The 25793-nt window shown below is 37.5% G+C and overlaps 1 protein-coding gene across 1 annotated transcript in view; it reads left to right on the plus strand.

Moving 5' to 3' along the window:
* Positions 1-6430: 6430 nt before the first annotated feature.
* The window catches only part of LOC114645263 (RING finger protein 212B-like), a 45595-nt gene continuing 26232 nt past the window's right edge, over positions 6431-25793 (plus strand). Inside the window, exons 1-3 of the mRNA XM_051922483.1 lie at positions 6431-6576; positions 13979-14086; positions 17447-17499. Of these exons, the coding sequence (XP_051778443.1) occupies positions 13984-14086; positions 17447-17499 (156 nt within the window). The 5' untranslated portion in view covers positions 6431-6576; positions 13979-13983. The remainder of the gene's footprint in view (positions 6577-13978; positions 14087-17446; positions 17500-25793) is intronic.

Below are 25793 nucleotides of genomic sequence, written 5' to 3' on the forward strand. Positions count from 1 at the left end.
GACAACCATGCAATTCAAATGCGATGCTGGAAATATTCTGTGCTGACAGAAACCGCATATGTGCAGGTCAGACATTCTCTTGTTTTTTATCCAGCTGATGAGACCATCCAACCAAGTTCTTTCTAAAAGTATAATATACAAAGATTTAAACATTTCAGATTTAGGTTCTGAAATTCACAATTCATATTATTTGGGGATAAAATATTTAACAATATAACAAAAAATCCCATAAATTAAACATTTTGTAGCCATGTAGCAAATAAAATTTTGATACTTAGTTGTATTTGTTTGTGTATGACTTGGTGTATACATTCTTTCTATAAAATGCAATAAATTTGCACTGTTTTGTTTCTACTCAAATTACAACTATGTTCATTTCAGGTATTGTATTTTGATTTTGGAAATATGGTTTTAAAGGCTGTTACGCTAAATAATGATACAGGTGTGTCCTTTTTCTGTACCATGAGCCATTTTAAAATAAATCATCTGTATAATTAATATAATTTAATACAGATTTTTATACATTTGCTTTTGTAGCTTTATTTTCATTCATACAGAACAGGCACAGAGCAGTAACATCAGCTATATGACTTGGCGCAGTAGAGTTGGCTAACCTTGCAATCTAATCCAATGCCATTCCTTAGGAGAGATGCCTAACAGGAAAACAATGTATATCGCTAATTACTTACTCCTTTGCCATATCCTCCTGAATTCTTTAACAAGTTTAATACAGTTGCAAAAGTTCCCAAGTTATATTGTGTTCCCTTACACAGTGGATAACAAACCTCAAAAGTGTAAATGGAGATCATAAGAGATGATATGCTTTAACAGCCAGTTTACCCTGGCCACTACTTGCTGTGTGAAACTCAGACCAAGAGTCTTGAATTTATAATTGTAGCTTAATGTTAATTATTCCCCCTATTGGTCACCACATAGCATTGTTCGAGATCTCTGAAAACTTTAGAGAGGATATTGGTTTTTGGTATACTTTAAATGTTGCACATTAAATACAGATATCATGGAATGAAATTTACATATGCTTAAATTATGTCAATTGCTGAAATGTTGACCAGTGTGAAATGTTCAGTATTCTATATGCAGCTGGTAAGGAATTACGCTGTGTGATGCTCCCACACTATCTTGTTTTGTCCTCCCTTAGATGTCAAAGGAAAGCCTCGAACACAGTTAGTTTGAATTAGAGCGGTCATTTCTTGCATTCAGCTAAAGAATCTGGCAGTCTTGGCTTGTGACGAGGCCTTTCTGTACATTGGCTTTCTTCTTAGCCTGCACTATATATACCAGTTACATAGTACAGACTTACTGTAATTCAGAGTTAATTAATTTTAACAGTCTAGCAGGGTTCATTGGTTGCCACTACTGTCTGACATTTTCAGGTTTGTTGGGTTGATTCTGGATCTGTTGTTGTCTGTTCTCATATATATTTTGTTTGTCCTTTGTGAGGCTCTGAGTCAGCTCCATGCTCCCTTGTTGCTTCTGGGAGCCTCTTCAACCCGTAATTGTCAATAGTCATGTACCGAGATGAACCAGGCAAATGAGGATGCACGCTTTTTGCTTATGCACCTTTGTGCAAACGTGGTCAGTGCTTTTATTAAAATCAATCCAAAATGGAAACCGTGCAATGTTCAATCCATTAAACAAATGAATAATCCATAAAATCAAAAGTGTCCAGTGAAGGTTAAAAATCCCAGCAAGAAACTTATTTTCTGTAAATACGCACAAGCACTGGTGCATCCTTCTTAAACCTGGTGTCACCTCTGCTTACCCCTGATGGGATCCTGCAGCCAGAGGAGACTCCTACCGATAAGCCCAGCCAACCTTTCAACTGGGTTTGGGCTCCTGCCGCCATCTGAAACTCCCAGTTAGGCACCACCCAGGGCCTTGCCCCTCCCAACTCCCGTTGTCATTCCTTGGCCTTATGTGGGAGCCCACTAGAGCAACAAGTCACTCTAGCTACCTGAAGATGCTCTGCCGGAGTGACCCTCTTTAGCCCCTTTGAGTGCTGGCCATGTGCTCCTCCACAGGACTTTACCTGGCTGCCTGTCTCCACTATCCTGAAACGCTAGCTTCTCATGATTGTTGGATCTCGGTCGGTCAGTCAGTCATTATTTCTTTCTGTCTGTCGTCTTTTGTCCCAACCCCTGTGCCATGCGGCTTATTTTATGCTGGCTGAGTGGGTGCAGGTGTGGTACTCTGTCTATTTCAAGGTGTGATTGTGGCATCTGACTCATCCACCTGTGCATTTGTATGAGTACACGATCAGCCAAACACCCCAATCAAACCCGGAGTGAAGCATGCTTGTGTACACCTGCACCTAATTGGAGCCTGCATGCACCAGGATGTGATTGTTTAAAACACGTGCTTTGCCACAGCCCTTGTGTCACAATTTTACAAAAAGTTTACTTAACATGCAGGCTTGGTTAAATAATGTGCAGTAGGTGGATATGTATGCTTGTGTGCCAAACGTCAAAATCAATTGGTTAGTATGGTAATTTATCTTGGGGCATCAACAGATACCACCAAATATACATTGGTAGGTATTTAGGGGTGACCAGTCAACCTGTGATTGTTTGTCCTCAGAATGAGAAAGAAGGTCAACATGAAATTGGGAGAACATGAAAGACTGCATGGAATCAAAGTTGGTGGAGCCCAAGTGTAAAAGAGAGCTGCCGAGGTGAAGTGTGAGTAATTTATTAACTCTCTCTTCTTTTCTTGCTGAAAAGGGTAAAATAATTTATATATTTATACAGTAATTGGTCAATTTATGTCTACCCATCTACGGATGGCTAACCTAAAGTCTTCTAAGGCATAGATTCAAAAAGTCTTGGAAACATTTCCCACAGGATTTTTGTTACATGTTTACTCTGCACCATCATTTAATTCTTTTCAAAGTTTTAAGTGCTCGATACAGTACATACTGTTAGCCTCTTATTATCTCATTTCAAAGACTGCCCATTGAATTGAGATCTAGGGACTGAGCAGGTCATTGCAGAAATCACTGTCATAGCTGTGGAACCATCTTGAGATGATGTCCCCTTCATTTTATCTTACTTGAAAAACGGTGGGCCGTCACCATAAAGGGATACACTTGGTCAGCAACGATGCCAAAGTAATGCTATGGTGCTCATTAAGGCCTAATTTGCTCTAAGAAAACATTCTCTGTACCAATACACTACCACTGTCATCATGTGTTACTAAAACAAAGTAGAATGGATTCATGGTTTTGTGCTGTTTACCCCAAGTTACGACCCTACTGCTTGTAAGTTGAAGTAAAAATTGATATGTCATACCAGGCAACATTTTTTTCAGTCTTTGATTGTGCAGTTGGTTCTCATATGTCCACTGTAGCCTCGTCTTTCAGCTCTTAGGAGTGAACCGCAGCATGGTCTTTTGCTGCAGCAGCCCATATGCTTCAAGGTCTGATGTGTTTTGCATTCTGTAATGCAGTTCTGTACATCACTATTGTAAAGCTTTTGTTAGCTTGTATAAGTCTGGCTGTTCTCCTCTGACCTCTATCTTGAACAAAGTATTTGATCCCTGGAGGTGCCACTTAATATGTGTGGGTGAAATACAAAAAAAATGAAAAATGTAAGTGTAAATCTGACACTACTGCACTTTTGTAAATAAAAACAAAAACAGTTCTGCTAATTTAACACAGAGTTCAAAAAAACAAGAGTACAGTGACTGACTGCTTGAGGAACTGGTTGGAACAAAAAGCTGCAGCCACAGGGGACACCGAGGACCAAACATTGAGAGCCACTTGACTTAGATAACAGATTCTGGCAATTTTAGCACGTAATAAAACAACTAACCCTCTTGAACATGTATCATGCTATATTGCAATTGAATTATTGGCTGTTTGGCAGAGCAGGTGGGCATAGTAAAGTGGCCAAACTGTGCATGCTGATAGTAAGAAAGACAAATGTGTGGACTCAAGATACGGCCACAAAAGAAATTGAAAAGTAAACATACTAGCAAAGGGGGAGCATATCTACTAAGGATCAGACATTTTGACTGCAAGTCTCCAAAGTAAGTAACAGAAAGGCCAGGGTGAAACAGAACAAGACCCACCACATGCAAGTATTTGTCAGAAACACATTTTTTCCGGGTCCTCCCTGCGTGGAGTTTGCATGTTCTCTGTGTGGGTTTCCTCCCACAGTACAAAGACATGCAGGTTAGGCGCATTGGTAATCCTAAATTGACCCTAGTGTGTGCTTGGTGTGTTTCTGTGTGTGTGTGCGCGTGTGCTGGCGCTCTGCCCGGGGATTTGTTCCAGCCTTTTGCCCTGTGTTGGCTGAGATTGGCTCCAGCAGACCCCCATCACCCTGTGTTAGGGTATAGCGGGTTGGATAATGACTGACTCACTTTTTTTTCCCAGAATGCATGATTTCTGTTTCATTGTTCTAGATTTATGGAATCAAAAGTCCAGCCCAGATGCACTGAATCATTACCTGAGAACGAGTCGCATGATTCTCGTTCACTTGAGATTCTGTAATATAACGTTTTATTTTAATTATGCATCTTAAATATGTTGCCATGCTTTGTGAATTTAAATAGGACAATGTCATGAATTATCGTCTTAAATATATACGTTTCATAAACATACACACTGGCTAAATATGCGCAATATAGCAGATAGCATGGAAAATCCAAATAAGTAGGTGGTGCATAAATAACTTCTGCCTCATCGCACATATAACATTACGTGTTTTTGTTGCGATCAGAGGTGGTTCCCACCCCCCGGAGTTTACGTTTGTGCCAGCGTCTAATCCTGAAAATGAATCGTTTCACATTAACGGGTAGTTCAAAAGAATCTAGTATATTGTGAATTAAGATTTTAAATAAAGTTGTCGTAAACCAGATAGCCAAGGTAATTATATGAACAGCTGGGGGGAGCGAAAAGCGATAGATAGTAAATGCGAGTAATAGTGACGGGCGTCTTTTGTAAAAGTTCTGTTTCATGTGTTTTAATAAATCCAAAGCCTTTGTGAGTTCAATTCACGCTGAATCTTTTATTTAGAATAGAATAGAATGCCTTTTATTGTCACTATACACATGTACAATGAGATTAAAAGCAGCTCCTCCAGTGCAGACATATACAGTGTGTAGAACACACAAATAAATAAACAAATGGTGCAAAAAGTTGCAAAAAAAGTTCTGCGACGCTATATACATATGGAAAGAATAATTATTGCACTATTGGGTTATTGCACATTATTTAAATAATATAAAGAAAAGTGCACAATAATGATCATGTGCAGTGAGTAGTGGATGCTGGACCCTGAGAGTAATGATATTGTACAGTACAGTATACAGATATTGCACAGTTATTATCAATACCATTTAGATATTGGATATTGCACAGTTGATGGATAGAAGGAAGTCCAGGGGTTGGGGGGTTAGACTGTGTAGTCAGTGCATGTGTGAGTTGCTTTAGGGAAAAAACTGTTCTTGAGTCTGTTTGTCCTTGTTGTGATGCATCTGTAGCGCCTCCCTGAGGGCAACAGGTCAAACAGATGAGAGCCAGGGTGGGAGCTGTCCTTGATGATGTTTTTTGCTCTGCTGAGGCAGCGGGTGGTGTAAATGTCCATCAGGGAGGGGAGAGGGCAGCCGATGATCTTCTGTGCTGCCTTTACTACTCTCTGAAGCCTCTCCCTGTCTGCCATGGTGCAGCTGCCCTACCCTACTGTGTTACTACTCTCTGAAGCCTCTCCCTGTCTGCCATGGTGCAGCTGCCCTACCCTACTGTGATACAGTACGTCAGTAGGCTCTCGATGGACGAGCGGTAGGAGGTCAGTAGCAGGTTGGAGTCCAGGTTGTGCTTTCTGAGGACCCTCAGGAAGTGTAACCGCTGCTGAGCCTTCTTGATGACTGCTGTGATGTTGTCTGTCCAGGAGATGTCAGCGGAGATCAGGACGCCGAGAAACCGGAAGGTATGGACCCTTTCCACGCACTCGCCCCCTTTGCTGTAAAGTCGGTGCTGTGCCTCCTGAAGTCGACAATGATTTTTTGGTTTTCCTGGTGTTCAGAGAAGTGAATCAAAGCAGCCTTTGCTAGTAAGTACAAGGCAACCGGATTTTTCATGGGACTGTTAATTTGTTTACTACAACAGCAGCATGGAGTGTATAGCAGAAATCGCCCTCGACTGGGTGCCAGATTCTTACATGTTCCGTTACATACCAACACACAACCATACCGGCCCAGGTCTGTGAATCAAATTTAAGTAGCAGGGATGCAAGTACTATTTGAAAAAAGTACGCAGATACAGGTACACAATTTTAACAACATCTAAAAATGATGCAAAATGATCTTCAGGTAGTCCGGACAGCTTTGTTTTGATGCTGCTTGTATTATTTTCTTTATAAATAAAGTTGTTTGAAACAAGGCGCGCGCAGTTTGTCTGGAAGTCGAAAATGATTTGTCACGCCCATTTTACTCTGGTCTGCGAGTAGATCGTATTGGGCGGTCTACAGCAATATCTACTTGTAGCCCGAAGCCACAAGCCGGTCCGGGAAGTAAACAGGTGGCGAAGACGCGGGGTGTCATTCAAATTATAAGGTAAGAGAATAAATGGCACTTACTGTTTGTTTGGGTTTACGGTTCCATTTTCTTATAAGGCAATATTAACGCAAAGTGAGGAAATTACTGGCGTTTTATTTAACAAAGCCATGTGTTAATGACACATTTTACGAAGGTTTGCGAAAGTTGAGCTTTTGCGCTGACTGGTAAAGAAGCTGCTGCTTGTTCTTTTTTTTTTTTAAATGGGGACTTTGATTACAGTATAAGTACAAAAGGCGGATACAGTTGACATTATAGATGAACTCTAGATGGCGCTTTTTAGATTGACAATGAGTATAACACGTCTGTGTGTAGAACTATTAACTGCTTACGCTTCAAAGCACAAAACAGAAATGAAATCAGCAAAAAAATATATATAATTGCAGTGAAATGAAATAATAAAGAAAAAAGGGAATATATAGAATGCATCTGCAGTCATCAAGATGTAAATAACTGCAAACTGAAACATATGAAAAAATATACCGAAGCTAAATAATTACAAATTCAAAAGTAAACTGCAAAGTACCGTATACAACTATACCCTGTATAAAGAAATACATGAATAATAAAATGAAAGGACCAAGTAACATACGTAATGAAGGGAGAAACAGGAGGTTGTAAAAAATAAAAAAGAGTAAATAACAGAAATATGCGCATGTTTATTGTATAGAACAAAGCCCCGGGTTACACTCGGGGGATATTACAGTCCAAGTTGAATTTCAAACCAGAAGCCTCAAAAATGAAACCTGAATTGTGTTTTTCTGCAATTAGTAGTCTGGAATAAGGCTGTGTTCTTAAAATTATTCTGTGCCCAAAATGCCTACATGTTTTGAGAAATCAACTCAAACAGCTTGGCAACACCATTATTAAAGTAAAAATACCTGCATTGTTGTTATTCAAGGAGCAGTGGTGAAGGCCTTAAGCACATGTATCTGGTCCTTTGTAGGGCTCAGCAGCACTGCCAAGCTGTAAAGTGTGTGTTGGGTGCATTCACCTATAAATAAGCGAATTTGACTAAACATTTATAAAACACAAGTATTAAAGGCATTGCTTATTTTAAGATTCAAGGAGGCTGATGATGATATTTAACTTTTTTTTGTTTTGTTTTTGTGTAGTGTAATGAAGCTGCCGCGTTTTGACAAAGGAGCACTCCAATAAATTACTTGCCCATGGTTTGTTAAGAAACTAGGTTTCTGCCTTAACTAAATTATTAACTTTAATCCAGTTGTGTGTGCATGCAAACACACTCATTGCCAGCTTTCAGGTCCCCAAATAAACCCTCAAAGAGACAGAAGAGATGAATGCAGTTAGTTTTGAAGGAAGGTGTACACTCTGGTGACTGGAGGAAGGTCACTTCTATTACAGATCCAGTGCCTGCTTATAGGCATGTTATTTTGTCCATCACATCCAGCCAGAGTGAAATTCATGGTTACAAGCCTAAAATTAATGTCCTTTTGGGCACCTTTTATGTGAAGGAGCATTTACAGTGGTGTCAGTTCAACTCTGATATACATGTTTGTTATCCGATGAAATAGAGGGCTGACCAAAGAGTTGGTGTGAGCTGCAGTTCAGCCATTCACTTAGGAAGTATGTGGGGTGGGGTGGTGGGGCATGCTGCTGGATTCCTGCATTTCTGTTAAATTTGCTGTCTTAACAGGCCTTGTGTGCCACTAAATGCCAGGCAAAATTGGCAATGCCCATTTTGTCCTACAGCACTCAGCAATTTGTTATTTGACCATGAAGTAAGAATGAATGTTGCCTGTATGAATTACAGCAAATAGCATCAATAACATGTTATTTATTTAACTACTATAGTATATTCATTTAGGAAAAACTTGGTAACAATAATGCAGCATCACGGTTTTTACTTTAACAGAAAAACACTATTAATTGAACCCTAATTTTTAGAATCAGTCTGTTAATGCTGTTAAACATTGCTTTAATCTGTTTAACAGCTTAGTCATTAAAAAGACCAATCAAGAAAAGGAAAATAAAATGTAATACCTTCATGTCATCAAAACCATATTTGTTCCAGTGTCCATGATACTTTTTTTCTCTTTGGTTCTATTAAACTTAAAAATGTAAAATTAATTTATCACTCATTGTCAATATATGTGTTTAAGGATGAAGCCACATACCACCAAAACTTTATATCCTGATGATGTTTATATTCTTACCCTATTTCTCTAGGATTGCATTGAATTCCAGCATTGCATACACTTGTGGAGAATAACAAATATAGTGTAAATACATTTGTAGCCTGTAGTTAACATGTGTCAACAGTGTTTATTGTACATGTGACATAACAAATAATCATCATGTGCAAGATCACATCTTCATATGGCTCTGCTTTTTGCTTGTTTATTTCAACCACCTACCTAAATCTATGGACTTTCTGTTTTTTGGATCTTTAGTGTTTCTTTCAAGAAAGATATAAGAATAAAAATAACATTTATTTATATAGCACATTGTCATACATGAAAGTAGCTGAAAATGCTTTACAGTAGTACTAATGAAAAGTACTGTACATAATACTTTGATTCACTTGGAGGAATTCAGCTTTACTTCTAGTTTACCCTTCTGTGTCTACTGGTGTAGGGCTGGGCAGTTGTCCCTCATAAGGGTTAAATAGGAAATTTTTAGACTTACTCAGGTTAGTGTGGGTTGCCAGGCTCAATAAATTGGAAATTAATGGATTTAGAACGTGTTTCCATGAGATCAAGTGATCTGCAGAATCACTTGGAGAATCTGCTCAGATGTTAATTTTAATCATACTTCTGCATAGAAGCAAATAATAATTGTACAACCACCTAATCAAAAAAAAATATGCAATGAGATGTTATGTTCACTAGGGATGTCCTGCTAACCAAACATATTCAATCCATTATTGAATGTAGTAAAGTGACAGGAAATTACCAGAGGTTCCTAGATTTTCTCAAATATCTTGTTATATGAGGGTCTAAGATTCAGGGTAAGGTCCATCTTTTAGTTCTTTTGGTCCATGACACATTGTTTGCAAAGATGTCTCACTATTGCTATCTGAATATTTAAAATTTTGAAACTGTATATTAAAGTGCATAAAGTGCACTTTCAGAAATGTTCACACTGTTTTATAATTGCTTTTGGAAGTAATAAAAATTTACCTTCAGGTTTAGAAGAGCAAGTCTCTCTGCTGCCATTTCATTATTTTCTACTTGTGAAGCCTAAGCACTTGCATAGAGCTTGGCATATTTTGAACCACATCATCTTTTCTGGCATAGTGACTAATCAAAGGGGCCCAAAAATCTTGGAAAAACAAGGAAATGTTCTTTTTGTAATCATCCAAAAATCGTAATTAAAAGCATGCACTGACCAAGTGATGATTTCAGTTTATGATGCAATGTTTTTTATAATAATTTTGGGTGTATTTTGTACTTTATATGGTTTCTAAGGTGAAGCCTAAAAAAAAAGTGAAGAACTATTTAAAATCATTGGTTTGGCAGAATGCCTAGTGGAGGTTGGGCAATCTTCTGGCCTGGAGCCCCTGTAGATTTTTTTTTTTTCTCCAGCATCGAGATAAGGTTTTTTTTTTTTTTTTTTTTTTTTAAATCATTGGACTGTCATTTAGAGACTTACAAAAACAATACTATAGTTAAGGACTCTACTACACTTAATTCACACTTACATGTGATAGATATATAATTATTTTTATATATTTATTATTATTCTCTAAATTTAGTTAGTTTTTCTTTGTATGTAAATACTTTTTTGACTTGTTGCAGAGATCTTTGAGCTACATCCTTTATATGAAAATATGCTATAGAAATAAAAATTGTTGTTTCATTTCTTTCTCTTAGACACACAAGGTATGATACTTATCAACACACATAAAAGACTACTTATATTTTCAGGATGACAGCAAAGTATTTTATATCCATTAATGATTAATACTTTACAAAGACTAAGGACACTTTTTTGCTAATCCTTGGCAATAACAGATCTTATTTAATTCCATGGCTTGTTAATGGAAGGTCAGGTCATTGCAAGTCATTCTTACATTGTAGACTTTTTTCCTTTCTAAGTATATCATCCTATTGATTTGAAGCATACAATGGATGAGTAATTTTGAGTCCTTCAGTTTTTTTTTCTCTTCAGTTTCCTTCTTAGTATTTTATTAAACCAAATAGTTTGTGACAAATACACACAGGTGTAAACCGAGACAGGTCAGATGGGGAGCTGCTGGTTCCTTTGTCATTTGCATTTTACTTCTGATAGTTAAAAACAGGGAAAGCAGCAGTTTAAGACTATATTAAGCAATTAAGGGTTTGAAATGTTAACAAGTGATACAACTGAAATGAAGCAGAAAAATGTCACTTAAGCAATAAGTGCTTTATCAGCAATAATTGGCTTCTCATTAAGCAATTGGTTTGAAACAAAAACCTGCAGCCCTTCAGAACCAATATTGCTCACCACTTGTAGGTGTTTGTATGCTATTATGACCTCCTTAATGTCCATGTGATCTACATAGTGTGTATTGCTTTATATTATCTAATGACACAGAATATTTTAAGGAACATAGCTTCTAAATTTACATACATAACAATACAAAAGCTGATAATGGTTTATATTTGTTGTTTTGCCTGCATTTACGTTAGCCATATAAACTACAATAAGGATTGTTTGATTTATTCACTTTTGCTGAAGAAGGCTTAACTTGCATTAGTATAAATACTGTAGGTCATACATGTCCATAAGTAAAGTAGGAACTAGTTGGAAATTTCTGTATTATAAAATAAGAATTCTTATTGAAAAATATTCTATATTTGCTAAAGATGGCCCAAAACAATTTACTAACTGTACATAACCAACATGTGGAACTTTTCAAGTTTACAAACAAAAAATTAAGTAAACTTACAATGTTAAAATTATTTACATAGTAGCAAAGCATGTGAGTAGTTACCTTCATGCTGAAATGCAAAATTAAAGTGATTATTTAGAAATTAATTTGTACTGCTTACAGATTACAGTGTCATAAACTATAGGATTTTGTACACATAATTATTTGTGGCTGCTTTCCAGTTAATGATTCCGTAAAGAAAACACACTTTATGTAGACACACTATGCAGACAGGTTGCTCAAATTTTTTTCAAGTTAAACAGCTCTAGTCTTATGTTTTTACAGTGAAATCAAAGCAGCTTTTTAAGTTACCGTACTTAACAGAAGTAGTTTGGAAAATCTCTGATTAATCCTTGATTATCCACAACTTTTAGGTACATGTTAACTGTAGTTTTCTGTTTAGCTAGACAGCAATTTGTACATTAAATGTAATACAGAAGACATACAAAGTAATCTTCTGTAGACTACGGTGCTTTGCCCATCCTGGGTTTGGTTAACCGGATATACAATTTTAAGAGATTGTTACTTTCATGGGAATTGTTTCATATGTATTGTTTTCACTTTTACTTAAAACTTTAGTTAAAACAATATTTGGAATTAACTCTTCCTCAAGATCGCATTGAATTTTGATTCCGTGTTGGACTTAACATCGTGACAACGCAACGTATAACTGCCTGTGAGTGAATATCGTTTCTTTCTCTCTAATAAATAAAACAAGTTTTTCGAATGTTTGTCCATGCTCTTTCTTCTTCATTTAGTCGTTGACGTGTCATCTAGAACGTATAAAATTATTGTCCTGATAAAATTTATAAGAGCTGAGAGTGCAGGAAGCGTGTTTGACAAAAGCATTCACACGACTGAGGTTAAATGACTGTGGTCTTGTTTGAAAATAGTAAGTAGGGCATGACTTGAAAGAATCTCATGTTGAAAGTCTCACGGGATTTCATACCACGCCAGTGTTTTTGGAATCTTTTAATTCTTGCTGGCAACACGAATTAGATGATCTACATGTCTCCGACTTAAAGTTTAAATCCGAACAATATATTCAATCTCTTTTCACTGTTCCATTATTTCACTGAGTAATAATTTCTATTTGTTTACACTAATGCGATCATTCCTATCCTTTTTTTGAGACTTTTGAATTTTCGTACTTCCATTATCTCTAACCTGCTCTGCATGTATACCACGCCAACATTTTTGAATTCTTTACGACATTCTACTTTGTCATCTACTCTTTGTCCTTTATTTCGGGCCCCAGGTGTGGACTCATCTCTTCTTCTTACAAGATTTTTTTTTATAATAGATAGATTTGATTTAGTATTGTAAATGAACATCAAACTGTGTCCCTAATATCAAACTCTACCTTGAAGTTTCAGTCTGCATGTCATAGGGAAGATTATCCAAAAAGTGAGACTGTCTCTACTTCAGGGATAGGTTATTAAAAGCAAGAGATTTAATTTGCTTGTTAGAAGTAATTGGAACCCAGATAAGAAAGTGAAGCAGAACAGCAGTAGTGTGGGTGAAGCGAGAAACACAAGTTCCGAGTGGGCAACAGAATTCTGGATAAGATGCAAGTCTGTCAGTAAAGAGCAGCAATAGTCCAGCCTAGTTAAGTAAATGAACATCCTCATTTGCATTTTCTCATTTGGGCTTTGAAATCATGGCTACAGTTTTGCTTTTACATATAATGGAATCCACTGCACTGTAGTAATATCAACAACATACTGTATATTGGAGACAAGTTTTTTCTGTGCATTCATATTGTCAGAATATAAAACTGCACTAAAAAGAAATTCTTCATCAACCTTATTTAGTTTAAATACAGTGAGTACACACAATAATTTAACAGTTTAACTACAGAGGTGTTATCTCTGCCAAGCCCTCAGTTGTACTGCCTAGAGGTGCCGGTCTACATCTTTTAAACCAGCATACCTGGAATAGGCAGAGAGAGAATGAAGTTTGCTCTCACTAGCTGGAAAACATCTTTATGGCTTGGAAAGAAGCAGAAAAACCTTTGACTTCTGATTTTGCATAATACCCCTCTGCATTCATCATCTCATAATCTGCCCCTGTCAGGCTCTCAGAATGGTCACACTCAGGGCAACATTACAGAGTAAAATAGTTGAAATTTCTTTCTAAAGAACTACATTCTGTAAAGCTGTGACTGATTTAACCTGCTCAGTAAACTTATTCCTTAAACCAAACTCTTTTCAGATGAATAAATAATGCAGCCAGGTTATTTTTTAAAGTTAATAAAATATGCTTCACTTTAGAAGGCATTTTCATGTGGCAAATTAATGTATACAGTGGTTGTGAAGAAATAACTTTGACTTGAACAATACTGAAGTTATCCATTAAGATAAACAGCATTTTTGGTATTAAACAGAGATGGTTCTGCTGTCATGCATTGCTGAGCTAGAGTTTGACTTCCTACACTACTTTATTGAAAGGACAGTAGCTTATTTATTTCTTTATTTTTCTTAAATATTAAAAATAATACTTACATAAAAGGTTAATTTATTTTAGAATATATGATGGATTGGTTCCACTGCAACAAGTGCTTCAAGACAGAGGGAAATACATTTTATGTGTCCAGCTGTAGTCACATCTGCTGTGAGGCTTGCATCTCCAAAGGTAACCACTTTTGTCGGAAACATTTATGTGAGTAATAACACAAGTAATTTGTGTGATAACTTCATCATTAGCATATTTAGAAAATATTGATGACACAGCAATTATAATTTTGTGTCTGTATGGTTTCCTATTATTTATTTTTTTAACCTGAGACATTCCCCACTTCTTGATCAACCCTAAGTGTGTGTTATTTTCAAATAATTGCATTATTTTTTTAAATAACTAAGTCCTTGGTGCTAGTCCAAATGTGGAGGAACACAACAAAGGAACTTTCTGCTATTACTATATATACAGTAGTTTCAGATTAGTTTTTAATTTATTTATAATATCTTAAAAGAACAATTTATTACTTGGGTTTTCCTCCCTTTAAAAAATAGTTGTACTTATGCAACTTTATTTAAGTGACAAATTTTATTTTAGAGTTACGAAGACTATAATATAAAAAATTCACGTTAAATCGTAAATAGCATTTTCCTAGTGTATTGAAACTGTATTGATCATTGAAGTTTTACTTTTATAAATTTAATTAAAAGTGGACAAGTTCCCTGTCAGCTTCATCTATTCTTTTATTACTCACATGATATGAATAATGGCTTCTAAGGATGTTTTATGGTTTATCTTACTCCTTATTTTAATAGGCTGCAATGCTGAAAACCACAAGTGCACTTATTGTAAAATTAACACTTTGAAAGCAGATTAATAAATAAACAACAAAATCATCATTATAATAGCATTCAAACGAAAGCCATTGAGAAAGCCTGCACATAAGGGTTTTGAGATATAACTGATAGAATTTCCAGGAGTTTATGAAACTAAGGTGAAATGATTATGAAAGTGATATAAGGAGTATCACAGAAATAAAACTTAAGAAGATAAGGCTGAATTTTTAAGCCAGGTCAGGTAAAAATGGAGATGGGTGATAATCATGATGTTCAGATTTTCTGTAAAGCAGAGAATTGCAGAGTTAAGGGAAAAATGGCCTATAGATGTTAATTTGCATGTGTTGTAGTGAAGAGAAATGAGCTGATATAATGTGGACATTTTGTATGAAATATGAAGAATAACTGGTGGGTTTAAGAATGACCAAAACTAAGAAAAAGTGCAGTTAAAATATGAAAATAATTTTGTAAAACCTTTGTGTAATAAACATTAGAGCCTTTTACTGGTAAGATAAAGGTATTCATTGGTTGCACCTTCAATCTCATTTCAGCTTACCATCTAAAGGTGAATGGACAGACTGAAAGATTGAATAGGGATGTAGAGAAATTCCTCCAGTACACTATCAATGCTTTTCAAGAAGTCTTGATTGCCATTGGCTGAATTTCCCCATCAATGTACTTGACCATTCATCTATCATAATGTCCCTCTTCGAATGACTTCATGGTTTCAAAACTCTATCAGTGGAGTGCTATTTCTTCAGCTGTCCCTAGATGGTAGAGTGCTGTTCCTTGCTATGTTGTGAAATTGAGAACTATGGTCAGGGATAATTGAAAGATGGTGAAAATCTGTGCCAAGCAATATTTTGGACCATAAATGTAGCATGTCCTCTGAGTTTTGGGTCTGTGAGAAGGTGTAGCTTGCTATGTTGGGTGTACGACTATAAGTTTCTGTGACAGTATGGGTGGGCTCCACCCACTATCAATAACATAACCAAAGATGGGCCTCTGCAAATGACAGTTACAGTTAGCAAAGAGTTAGTGCAAAAAAGGCGATAAATGCTTTTATTAAATTCCCAACCAAATCCAAGTGTTCAAACCAGTGCAGTGCTTTAATATGTCAATACATATAAAATCCTTAAAACCAGTGATTGTGGCGGTTAAAATCCTAATAAATAATCTGTTAAAATTCTAAGACAGGAAGCTTCTTAAAATCTCAGTTCCCAGTGCATCCTTTTAAAATTGACTTCTCCTCTGCTTTCTCTGCATGAGGTGCCGCAGCAGAGGAGATTCCCAACTGGCAGTCATAGCCATCCAAATTCTCTTGGATTTTATCCCTACTGCCAATGACAACCAGCCGGGTGCCACAATGAACCACGTATCTCCAAGGCCCGTGTCCCTCTTGCCATCTGTGGCCTCAGCAGGGCACTGCACCAAACCTCCCTGACTTTGACTCCCGCTGCCTTCCCCAGACTTACGCGGGAGCGAGCTCCTGGTCACTTCAGCTCTGTGAGCCGCTCAGCTGGAGTGGCCTTCATCAGCCCCTGAGTGTCATCCACACGCTCCTTTAGGGACTTCCTCCTAGCTGCCTGCCATCTCTCTCTTGCACCCGCTTGCTCCCGTTCCGGCCTGCTTTTCTCTTTTCTTCAACCTTCATCTCCCTTCAGTTCTTTCTTTTCCTTTATTCCTGTTTCGATTCTTTTCTGATCCCCTCCCTGCTGTCCAGGCTCCTTTTTATGACCTACCTAATTGGGTGCGGGTGTGAGGCACTCCCCTCTTATGCGTTAATAATGAGGCACCTGACTGATGCTGGCATCCACACATACATATACAGTCAACCAGGCACTCCAATTGGAGCCTGCACTTCACTGGGTGCAATTTATTTGTTTAAAATCAGCACAGCGCCATCCCACAAAGTAGCTCCATGATTTTTGTCTTTTTCTATTGCAAAATGTATTTGTCCAGTATCTTAAAGATTTGCTCTTCCTTTCTATTGCATTGTGTATTTCTAATTTCTTGATAAGAGCTAGAATTATCTGGTCTCAGTCATCATTCTGCTGCCACAGTCTTTCTATTCAAGTAGAAGTTGAATAGGAATATGAGTTCATCACATTCTTGATTCACAGTGCAAGGGTTGAAAGGTGGGATATTTGGTTCACTGATGTGGTTATGGTCCAAAAGAACATTTGTGGGTTCCATTTCACAATCTTTGTGCTTCTACTCTGTTACAATCTTTTCATTGTCACTATCCTTATAAACCTGACAGATTGTGTTTGGAGCATGCACCTTGAGAGGAGGGCTATTATATGATTTCTGTTTTCTTTTTAATACATTTTTGTGGTATTTTTTTCAATTTTGTTATTTTCACACAATGCCATTTTATTTAACGCGAGTTGCCATTTTGAACAACCATCTCTAAAACATTGGTTAAGGCTGCTGGTGGCATCCCTGGAAGTTGCACTGAGCTCTGGGTTTTGACCCTTATTGGCTAAGGTTTTCTTTCCCAATTCATCTGGTTTTAACTCTGGCAGAGCAGCTTCCTTGTAGTTAATAACTAAAGACTTAGCTGTAAGGACATATTGTCTTATAAGAAAGATAAGAGTGACACATTTGTAATGTTTTAAATAATAAAATACTGCTCCTGGATGATGAAGATACATATGTAATATTATTTTTTTTGTGTTTTCTTTGTTTTTTTCTTCAGACATCTGCTGTATATGTGGAACTGCCTGCAGATACCTTCAGCTGTCTAACAATGTACGTTTCAGTGAAAGAGACTGAGCAAATCAGGTCACAAACTATTTTTTAGGCATATATCAGGATAAGCAATGGTTTTGTTATTTCTCCTTTATTTACTTGTTTTTTCTTAATGTATTAATTGACCATTTTATAGTATGCTGCAACAATTTCGAGCACATGTTCTGTCTGCCTGTCTTATTTTTGTTAGACTTAGCAGGAAAGACAATAGATTTTTTAAACCTAGTAAGGTTGATGTAGTTTAGTTTTATTTTTTCATTTTCAATTGATATTTGGTATGCTATTTACTTAAAATTTGTGAGTGAGCTATGTCATTGCCAGGTTTGTTTCCTGTTTTTTTTTTATTTTACGTTTTATTGTTGTTATTGTGGGGTTATTTTATGAATTTTTTGTTAATATTGTTACATTTGTTTATTATTTATTTAATGTATTTAAGCTTTTAAACTGTTCCTTGTACTTTTTGAGTGGAACCCCAAGGGGGAAGGCCACCATGATGTTTCTAATATGGGACCGCCCTTATCTTTTGTATTGAGTTTGAGGAGATGGTCTCAGTAGACTGACATTGAGGTTGGTGGAAAAAAGAGGTTGTGAGTATTGTATTGATTTTTATGGTTTTTGTGGTTTGATTGCTTCTGTTGTTTTGGATTCTAATTACTGGATAGCAAATTTGGTCTTGTTTGCTTTGGATTGCTCTTCAGGTAAATCATTCTGCTCTAATTTTAACTTTTCCTTTTTGAATTCTGTGGAAGAATTTTTCATTGACATTGGTTTATTCTCCCTGAAGGGTATTTTTGTGTTTTTGGGACATTTAAAAGTATTTTTAAACCTTTAAAGTTAGTGCCCCTTTTTAGGTTTATGCAGACATGAATGCCTGTCTCTTGAGCTTATGGTCTGGCTGCCTGGGTAAGGTTTTTTTTTTTTTTTTTTGAGGCCTGTTAACTCCTTTTTGGCATTTCACAACGAAATGCATTGACCTTCTATTGGTCTTTATCGTGTTTTATTTGTCTTACCATATAGAATATTAATACATTTAATTGGAATTTTCTGCTTTTGATCATTCCTGTAATATTAAATTTAAATGAAAATTGTATAGATGTTTCTAAATAATTTTAAATGAAAAAACTGAAATTGGACTATTCCCAAAACATTTATCCCCATTGCTATGGCGCCCTCACATAGGCACTTTTCCAAACAACCTGTCTTTAAAAGTCCTATAATTATTTGAACAGAATCTCCCTAAGTATAATAAAGGTCTTTTACACGAACTTAGGTTAAGGTGGCAAATCAGTTTTCTTGTACAAGACAAGTTTTGACAAAATTTTCATCTTGATAACGAAGTGATAAAGAAAATCTGCAATATTTCTTTTGAGTATTGAGTCATCTAAACCAGGTATCCAAATGAGAAGGACTCTAGACAAAGAGGCCTGGAGGTGTATTAAAATATGTGTATTTCTTCATCAGTAAGTATAATTTTATAAGTCTTTATCTAATACAGAATTACTTCAAAGAGATATTTAAAAGTTGCATTTTTCTGTAGAATATTTTGAAAAAACAAACTGTTTCATGGATTCTGAATGTTGTACCAAGCAATGCTGTTTTTGCATTAAGGGCCAGTGGAACATAGATCCACTGTGTCATAAGATGGAGTCCGAACCATAGCGAGAATGGGGTTTGAGGCACCAAAAGTCTTCACTGAACAGGTCAGGTCTCCTATTCCTGCATTGGTAAGGCCTTACCACCATGGGCCTAATCCCAGCTTTACTGCCTTGCCTCAGAGCTTGCAGGCCAAAAAGGGATTTAAGCTTTAAATATATAGTACTTAAAATGTCCCAAATACTGTATATATTTAAAATCCCACAAAAGAATGATCAAAAACCACAGCTTGTACAGGTAAGGGCAACAAAGAATCTTGATAAATGGAAGATTTATTTACATTTCAAAGATACAAAGAAAAGCTCTCAAGAGCAGAAAAGAAATGTAAGGAGTTGCAAAAAGGCAATCGAAAGGCAAATGAGTGCCAATATGCAAATCCAAAAAAAAGCAAGCTAAATAAAAAATAAATAAATAAATAAGCACAGTATCTAGTGTAAGTCCAACAGACTTCAGTCTGAGCTTTGTCTCTGGCTTTCACCTAAATGCCCAAGTGAGTACTCCTTTATAATGATGTCAGGGTGGCCCCACCTCTTGGAGCTCCACCCACAAAGAACATGGGAAATAAGTAAATTTAAAGCAACACTACATAATTATAAACCAGGAGTCCCCAACCCCTGGTCCACGGCCCGGCAACAAAGACTCACTCAATGAAGGGCTAGAGCAAAATGGCTGCCCCCTTCATGGAGAGCACCTTTCAGAACGCTAGGCGGGCCGGGCTTTGCAGCGGCGCAGAGAGAGGAGAGAGTATTACAATTAAGAATTTTTATGGTCCCGACAGTTTCCCCATATGACACGAGTCTATAGAAATCTTGTTAATACGAAGTACATTCAACAGATACTTTCATTACAACGAAGTGACCTTAAAATACTTGAATGAATCATACATGGAGCAGTTTATCTGTTGCTGTGACAACAGCAGGCTCACAGCTCTGCTGTGTCTCTCAGCCAAAGCAAACAGAAAAGATCTTGATGGGTGATGCAAGGAACATTGTAAATGCAGGGAACATGATTACTTGGCCACTAACTTGGGGGTATTTTTCATATGTGGATTACTCGTTTAGCCGGATGTAATTGTTGACGATTTGGCATGATCCTGGATCTGTCGGTTTTTCGAAACTCTTGCTGGAAGTGTTGTCATAGCAACACATCGTAATCCACAAACCTGCTCGGAGCAGGTCTGTTCCATGTAAACAAGGATTAGCTTACACACTTAATCAGTAACCGTGCGTGGAATTCATTCAGTCATGACTTCGCCGTTCATGAATGAGCGACCAATTGATATCGGTACGCAAATTATAAGAAGAGAATTTCATATAGAGAGGGGTTTGTGCGATCGGCAAGATTCTTTATTGCTCCCGGAGGAAATTCTTTTCGAAAGATACCGCTTTAGCCGAGGGGGAATATTGTACCTCAAAAATTTATTAGGACCTTATATTCGAAGTCAAACTCGGTGAAGTCGGGCTCTCACAACCACACAGACAGTATGCATTGCTTTGAGGTTTTTTGCAAGCGGCACTTTTTTATATATTGTAGGCGATGCAGAAAATCTATCTAAAAGTGCAGTTTGCCAGGCAATTCGTAAAGTCTTTTTGGCTCTGAAATATTTCCTTCGGGTTTTCATAGTGTTTCCTGGACACCTGCGTGTGCAGACAATAAAAGAGGCGTTTCATGTCATTGCAGGTAGGTAAAACACAGGCAAAAACACCCACAGTTCCATAAAGAATCTCACAATCAGCCTAACATTCTCATTACCAGGATTTCCAAATGTGATTGGGGCACATGGGACTGATCAGAGTGGAGTTTGATTTGGAAAATGTACCTCTCCTCCTTATGAATAATTAGACACAGTGTCTTCATCAAATATTTGACCTTTGTCAATATCTCGTTGGTCAGACACAGGTTCTAGGGATATGACATTCCCTGCAACTGACCCCACAAAAAAAGAGGGCTATGTGAACATACATATGGCACACATTGAGGACAAATATATGCAATGACCATCCTTTACCTGAAATGAAGTGACCACTGCATCCTGCCACTGGTTCTGAGGAGGAGCTTCCCCATGGAATGCTCTCAGAAACAGGACAATGGACATTTTGCTGGAGAGCCAACTCTTCTGCAGGGGTTAGGCCTGGACCGCGTGGACCTCCACCTGTTTTTTGCTTGTCTGCCTTCTTATTAGCTTTAAAGTTAATGTTCTTTACATTATATATGATTCTTTATGTCAACAATTCTTTAAATAGTTATACCAATATTTACCAGTTTGAAGTATATTGTTGTACTTCACTTTAACCTGTTCCCATGTTCTCCTTGTGCTCACGTTTGATCTGGAATTATGACATATTAAATAATAATTAATCTGACACATAGGAAATGAAACGCTGCTTTCAGTAAGCACAATGCACACGCATTTAATTTGTCGGCCACTTTTTGCCAGCCGTCTTTTCTGGTTCGGGCTGCTTTTGCAGTGTTACCCCTTGTGCATATTAAATCTTGAAATTCTTCATGTCCTTCGAATGAAAGGTCTTGCTCCGCTTGTGTGAAAAAAAAATGCGCCCGTTCTTTCGTCATTTTGTTACAGCCTATCAAAGACTTGCTGATCATGTTTTCTAGACTCAATATATATGGGCTTTTCAGTCAGCGCGGGCGCGCGCATTCATCTCGGATGATTAGATCCAGCTCGACTAATCTACTACATGGCTGCGTTTGAAAAACTGACTTATCCCGGATGAGTTTCACCAGCATTAACTCATCCAAGATGAGGCATCTGATCTCGGATGATTTAAGCGACGTACGGAAAATACGCCTCTGGTCACAACCCTGCTTCACTGCTGTGTCTGTTTATAGGAGAGTGGCAGATCCCGCTACAATAAATAACAGTGCTGTTCCTGTTTCAAGTTGAATAAAGCTGGTTTTGCTAAAGTACTGAGACTCAGTCTCGTTTTTTGGGGTGTAAGACAGGGACTTATATCGTAACTACGATCTTTTAGGATTCGCTTCTGTGGCGCTTCACTGCAGCTCTGTGAGACTGCTGTTGCCCTGCCCCGGCAATGGACAAACAATCTTACACAGACCTCACAATATGAACAGGCATACAGTAATCCCTCGCTATATCACGCTTCGACTTTCGCGGCTTCACTCTATCGCGGATTTTATATGTAAGCATATCTAGATATTTAACACGGATTTTTCGCTGCTTCGCGGGATTCAGCGGACAATGGGTCTTTTTACTTCTGATACATGTTTCCTCAGTTGGTTTGCCCAGTTGATTTCATATAAGGGACGCAATTGGCGGATGGCTGAGAAGCTACCCAATCAGAGCACGCAGTTAAGTTCCTGTGTGCTGGTTGGCGCAGTGACGGAGCACACAATTCAGTTCCGCTGCGTTAACCAGGAAGTCTCGTCTCGCTCATTCAGCATCAACGAGCTCCTGCTACTGCTTCAGGGGCCATGCCAAAGCGCCAACGGAAGATGCTAACGATTTCCGAAAAGGTAAAAGTTTTGGATATGTTGAAGGAAGGGAACAGCTACACCGCTGCAGGACGCCATTATGGAATCAATGAGTCCACGATTCTTTTTTATTTAAAAAGCAGGAAAAGAATATAAGATCTATGGCCGCAGTGTCCTTTAACCAGGGCGCAAAACGAGTTGTAAGTGGATGTAATAAGGCGGTAGTCCGGATGGAATCTGCTTTAGGGATCTGGATTGAAGACTGCCAGAAGAAGAACAACTGCGGTGCTACACAGTCGCCTGAAGAGGCTCCTTTAGAAGAGCTGTAATGCTCTCCTTTGTTGTGCAGTAAAATTAAACTCATCGTTATCGGACAAGTCACCGTGTCATTGTTGGTGAGTAACAAATTAATTTTCTACGTACAGTACTTATTACATGTGCATAGTTTAGTATCACTGCACACACATTTTACTGTATACAATTTTTCTTGCATTGTACAAATTTATTGCTGGTGGCCTGCCTGTCGTAATGGCTGTAACATATGTGATATTGGAGACACTCAATATCTTTAAAATAATATTTAGGTTTTACTGTATATAAACAGTGTGTTTACATACATAATTTCAATGACTCTTACCTAATATCTAAGAGAATACAAAGGGTTTATGCTGTATAACTGTGCGGGAAATGTTTATAAGAGTGTGGGTGAGTTTATAAGGGCTTAAAATATATAAAAATAACCATATGAACATATGGTTTTTACTTCGCGGATTTTCACCTTTCGCGGGGGGTTCTGGAACGCAACCCCCGCGATCGAGGAAGGATTACTGCACAGGCACTATTGGGCACCCCACCTTTACCCACTCTGCAGACTCAGCAGGAGTAACAGCTGGTCTATAGGACACTCTTGTCCACTTATTTTTGAGCGAAGTGTTGATCATAACGTGCTGATTCCTCTGGTAAAATCACTGGAATATTCGTCCATAGGCACTTTGAAGTTTGGATTATTTAAGACCCGATCTATCTCTAACAAAGCTCTGCTGATTGGTGATTTTACTTTAGACAGTAAGATGGACTGTGTATCTTATGGAGATTTGGCAGCAACCGGGTGATTATTTTCATCTAAATCAAGCGCTCCCTCCGGGGTTTGTCTGTATCTCTAAATGTGGTATAGATTGGAAGCAAAGCAATGTACCCCTTATGTACCTACTCAGCCCAATTAAAATAACATGTTAGCCAGTAGACCATCACCACTGGGATTTCCACAGGTACTCCGAAATTGACAAGGGGCAGTTTCTACCACATATTCATCAAAGCTAGTTACTTGAACAGAAAATAAGTGGGAAAGTTTCCATTTACCCTCACAGGTTGCAGCCAACAGAGAACAGTTCTACGAGGGCTCATGTTAAGGTCAAAAGATGCAAGGGATTGTCAATGCGTGTTACCAGTTTTTAATCCAATGCAAAGGAAGATCTGATGCAAAAGGATAAAAAATGAGTAAAAAACAAATAGAAAAATACACAAACAGAGCACCGGCGAGCAGTGGCAGACAAAAGCACCAGCGTTCACTTCCAGTTTTGGCCACCACCTGTTCCCCTAATCCAAGGATCTACCTAATACTTGGAATCATAATCAGACTGGCATCATGAGATCTTAATGTGCGTTCCTGTTTGTAAGTAATGATAAGTTCAGATAAGTAAGCCGGACCTTGGCCATTTAAGGCTATATATGTTGTTAATAGAATTTTGAAATCTGCCCTAAACTTAACTGGGAGCCAGTGTAAGGATTTAAGAACTGTAGTTATGTATTCGTATTTTCTTGTTGTTGTAATAATTCTTGCAACAGTATTTTGGACTAATTGGAAGCTGTATAAAGAATAATTTGAACATCCAGTGAACACCACATTACAGTAGTCAAACCAACTAGAAATAAATGCATGAATTAATTTCTCAGTATCCCACATATTTAGAAAACACCTTGATTTCCCAACATTTTTAAGGTAGAAGAAGCACGTTTTGGACAATTTTGTAATGTGCGCTTTCAATGACATGCTAGAGTCAAAGATAACACCGAGATTGTGAGTTAATTCAGTAAAATTAATGGTGATTCCACCTGAGTTAAATGATGACAAAATATTGCTGTGATCAACATTATTCTCTCCAATAATTAACATCTCTCTTTTATCTGTGTTTAAAGACAAGTAGTTCTCATCTATTCACTCCTTTAATTCATTAACACAACAACATTGGAAAAACTTCTTTTGGTCTTAAAGAAAGGTATAGCTGGGTGTCATCTGCGTCCAAGTGAAAATTAACATTATGTTTTCAAATGATAAATCCCAGTGGAAGCATGTAAATTCAAAACAATAAAGGTCCCAGTACTGAGCCCCCCAGAACACCATGTTTAACTTCTATGTATAATGATGGAGTACTGTCAGCACATTTCTGTATGTACTGGAATCGATTTGATGAATAAGAACTAAACTAGGTAAGGACAGTGCCTGTAGCCCAACATCATTTCCCAGCCTGTGTAGTAAAATAGAATGGTCAATGGTGTCAAATGCTGCGCTCAAGTCTAACAACTTAATTACAGTGAAGTTTCCTTCATCAGATATCAGAATGTCATTTACTACATGCATTAGTGCCATTTCTGTACTATGACCAGTTCTCAAATAAATTGTGATGCGTAAAGTGTGACTAAAGCTGATTGGTGACGACTTTTTGAAGTATTTTAGAGAGAGAGGGTAAATTTGATATGGGTCTATATGTGAGACCAGATCTGACTTTTTGAGTAATGGTTTGATGAATAACACTTTTAGTGCATCAGGTACTGTGCCATGCATAAATAAACTATTAATAATGTTAAGAATAGGTATGCAAGAACATCCATTGCACTTTTTACTAGTTTTGTTGGCACTGGATCTAGGGAACAAGTAGTAGGTTTCATTTTAGAAATTAAAGTTAAGACTTCCTGCTCTGTTAGTGGCTTAAAATTTCTAAAGTCTAGAGTGCAAGGCGAGACAGGGTCTGCCAGGCTAGTATGCGGTTTGCACTGTGATGCTGAGATCTGGGATCTTATATTTTTAATTTCTCTCTAAAGAAGTTCATAAAGTCTGTACTATTAATGTCTGTTGGTATTTTGCACTGTAGATCTGAATTCCCATTTGTTAATTTAGCCAATGTTCTAAACAG

This window comes from Erpetoichthys calabaricus, chromosome 2, assembly GCF_900747795.2.
Source record: "Erpetoichthys calabaricus chromosome 2, fErpCal1.3, whole genome shotgun sequence".
NCBI lineage: Eukaryota > Metazoa > Chordata > Cladistia > Polypteriformes > Polypteridae > Erpetoichthys > Erpetoichthys calabaricus.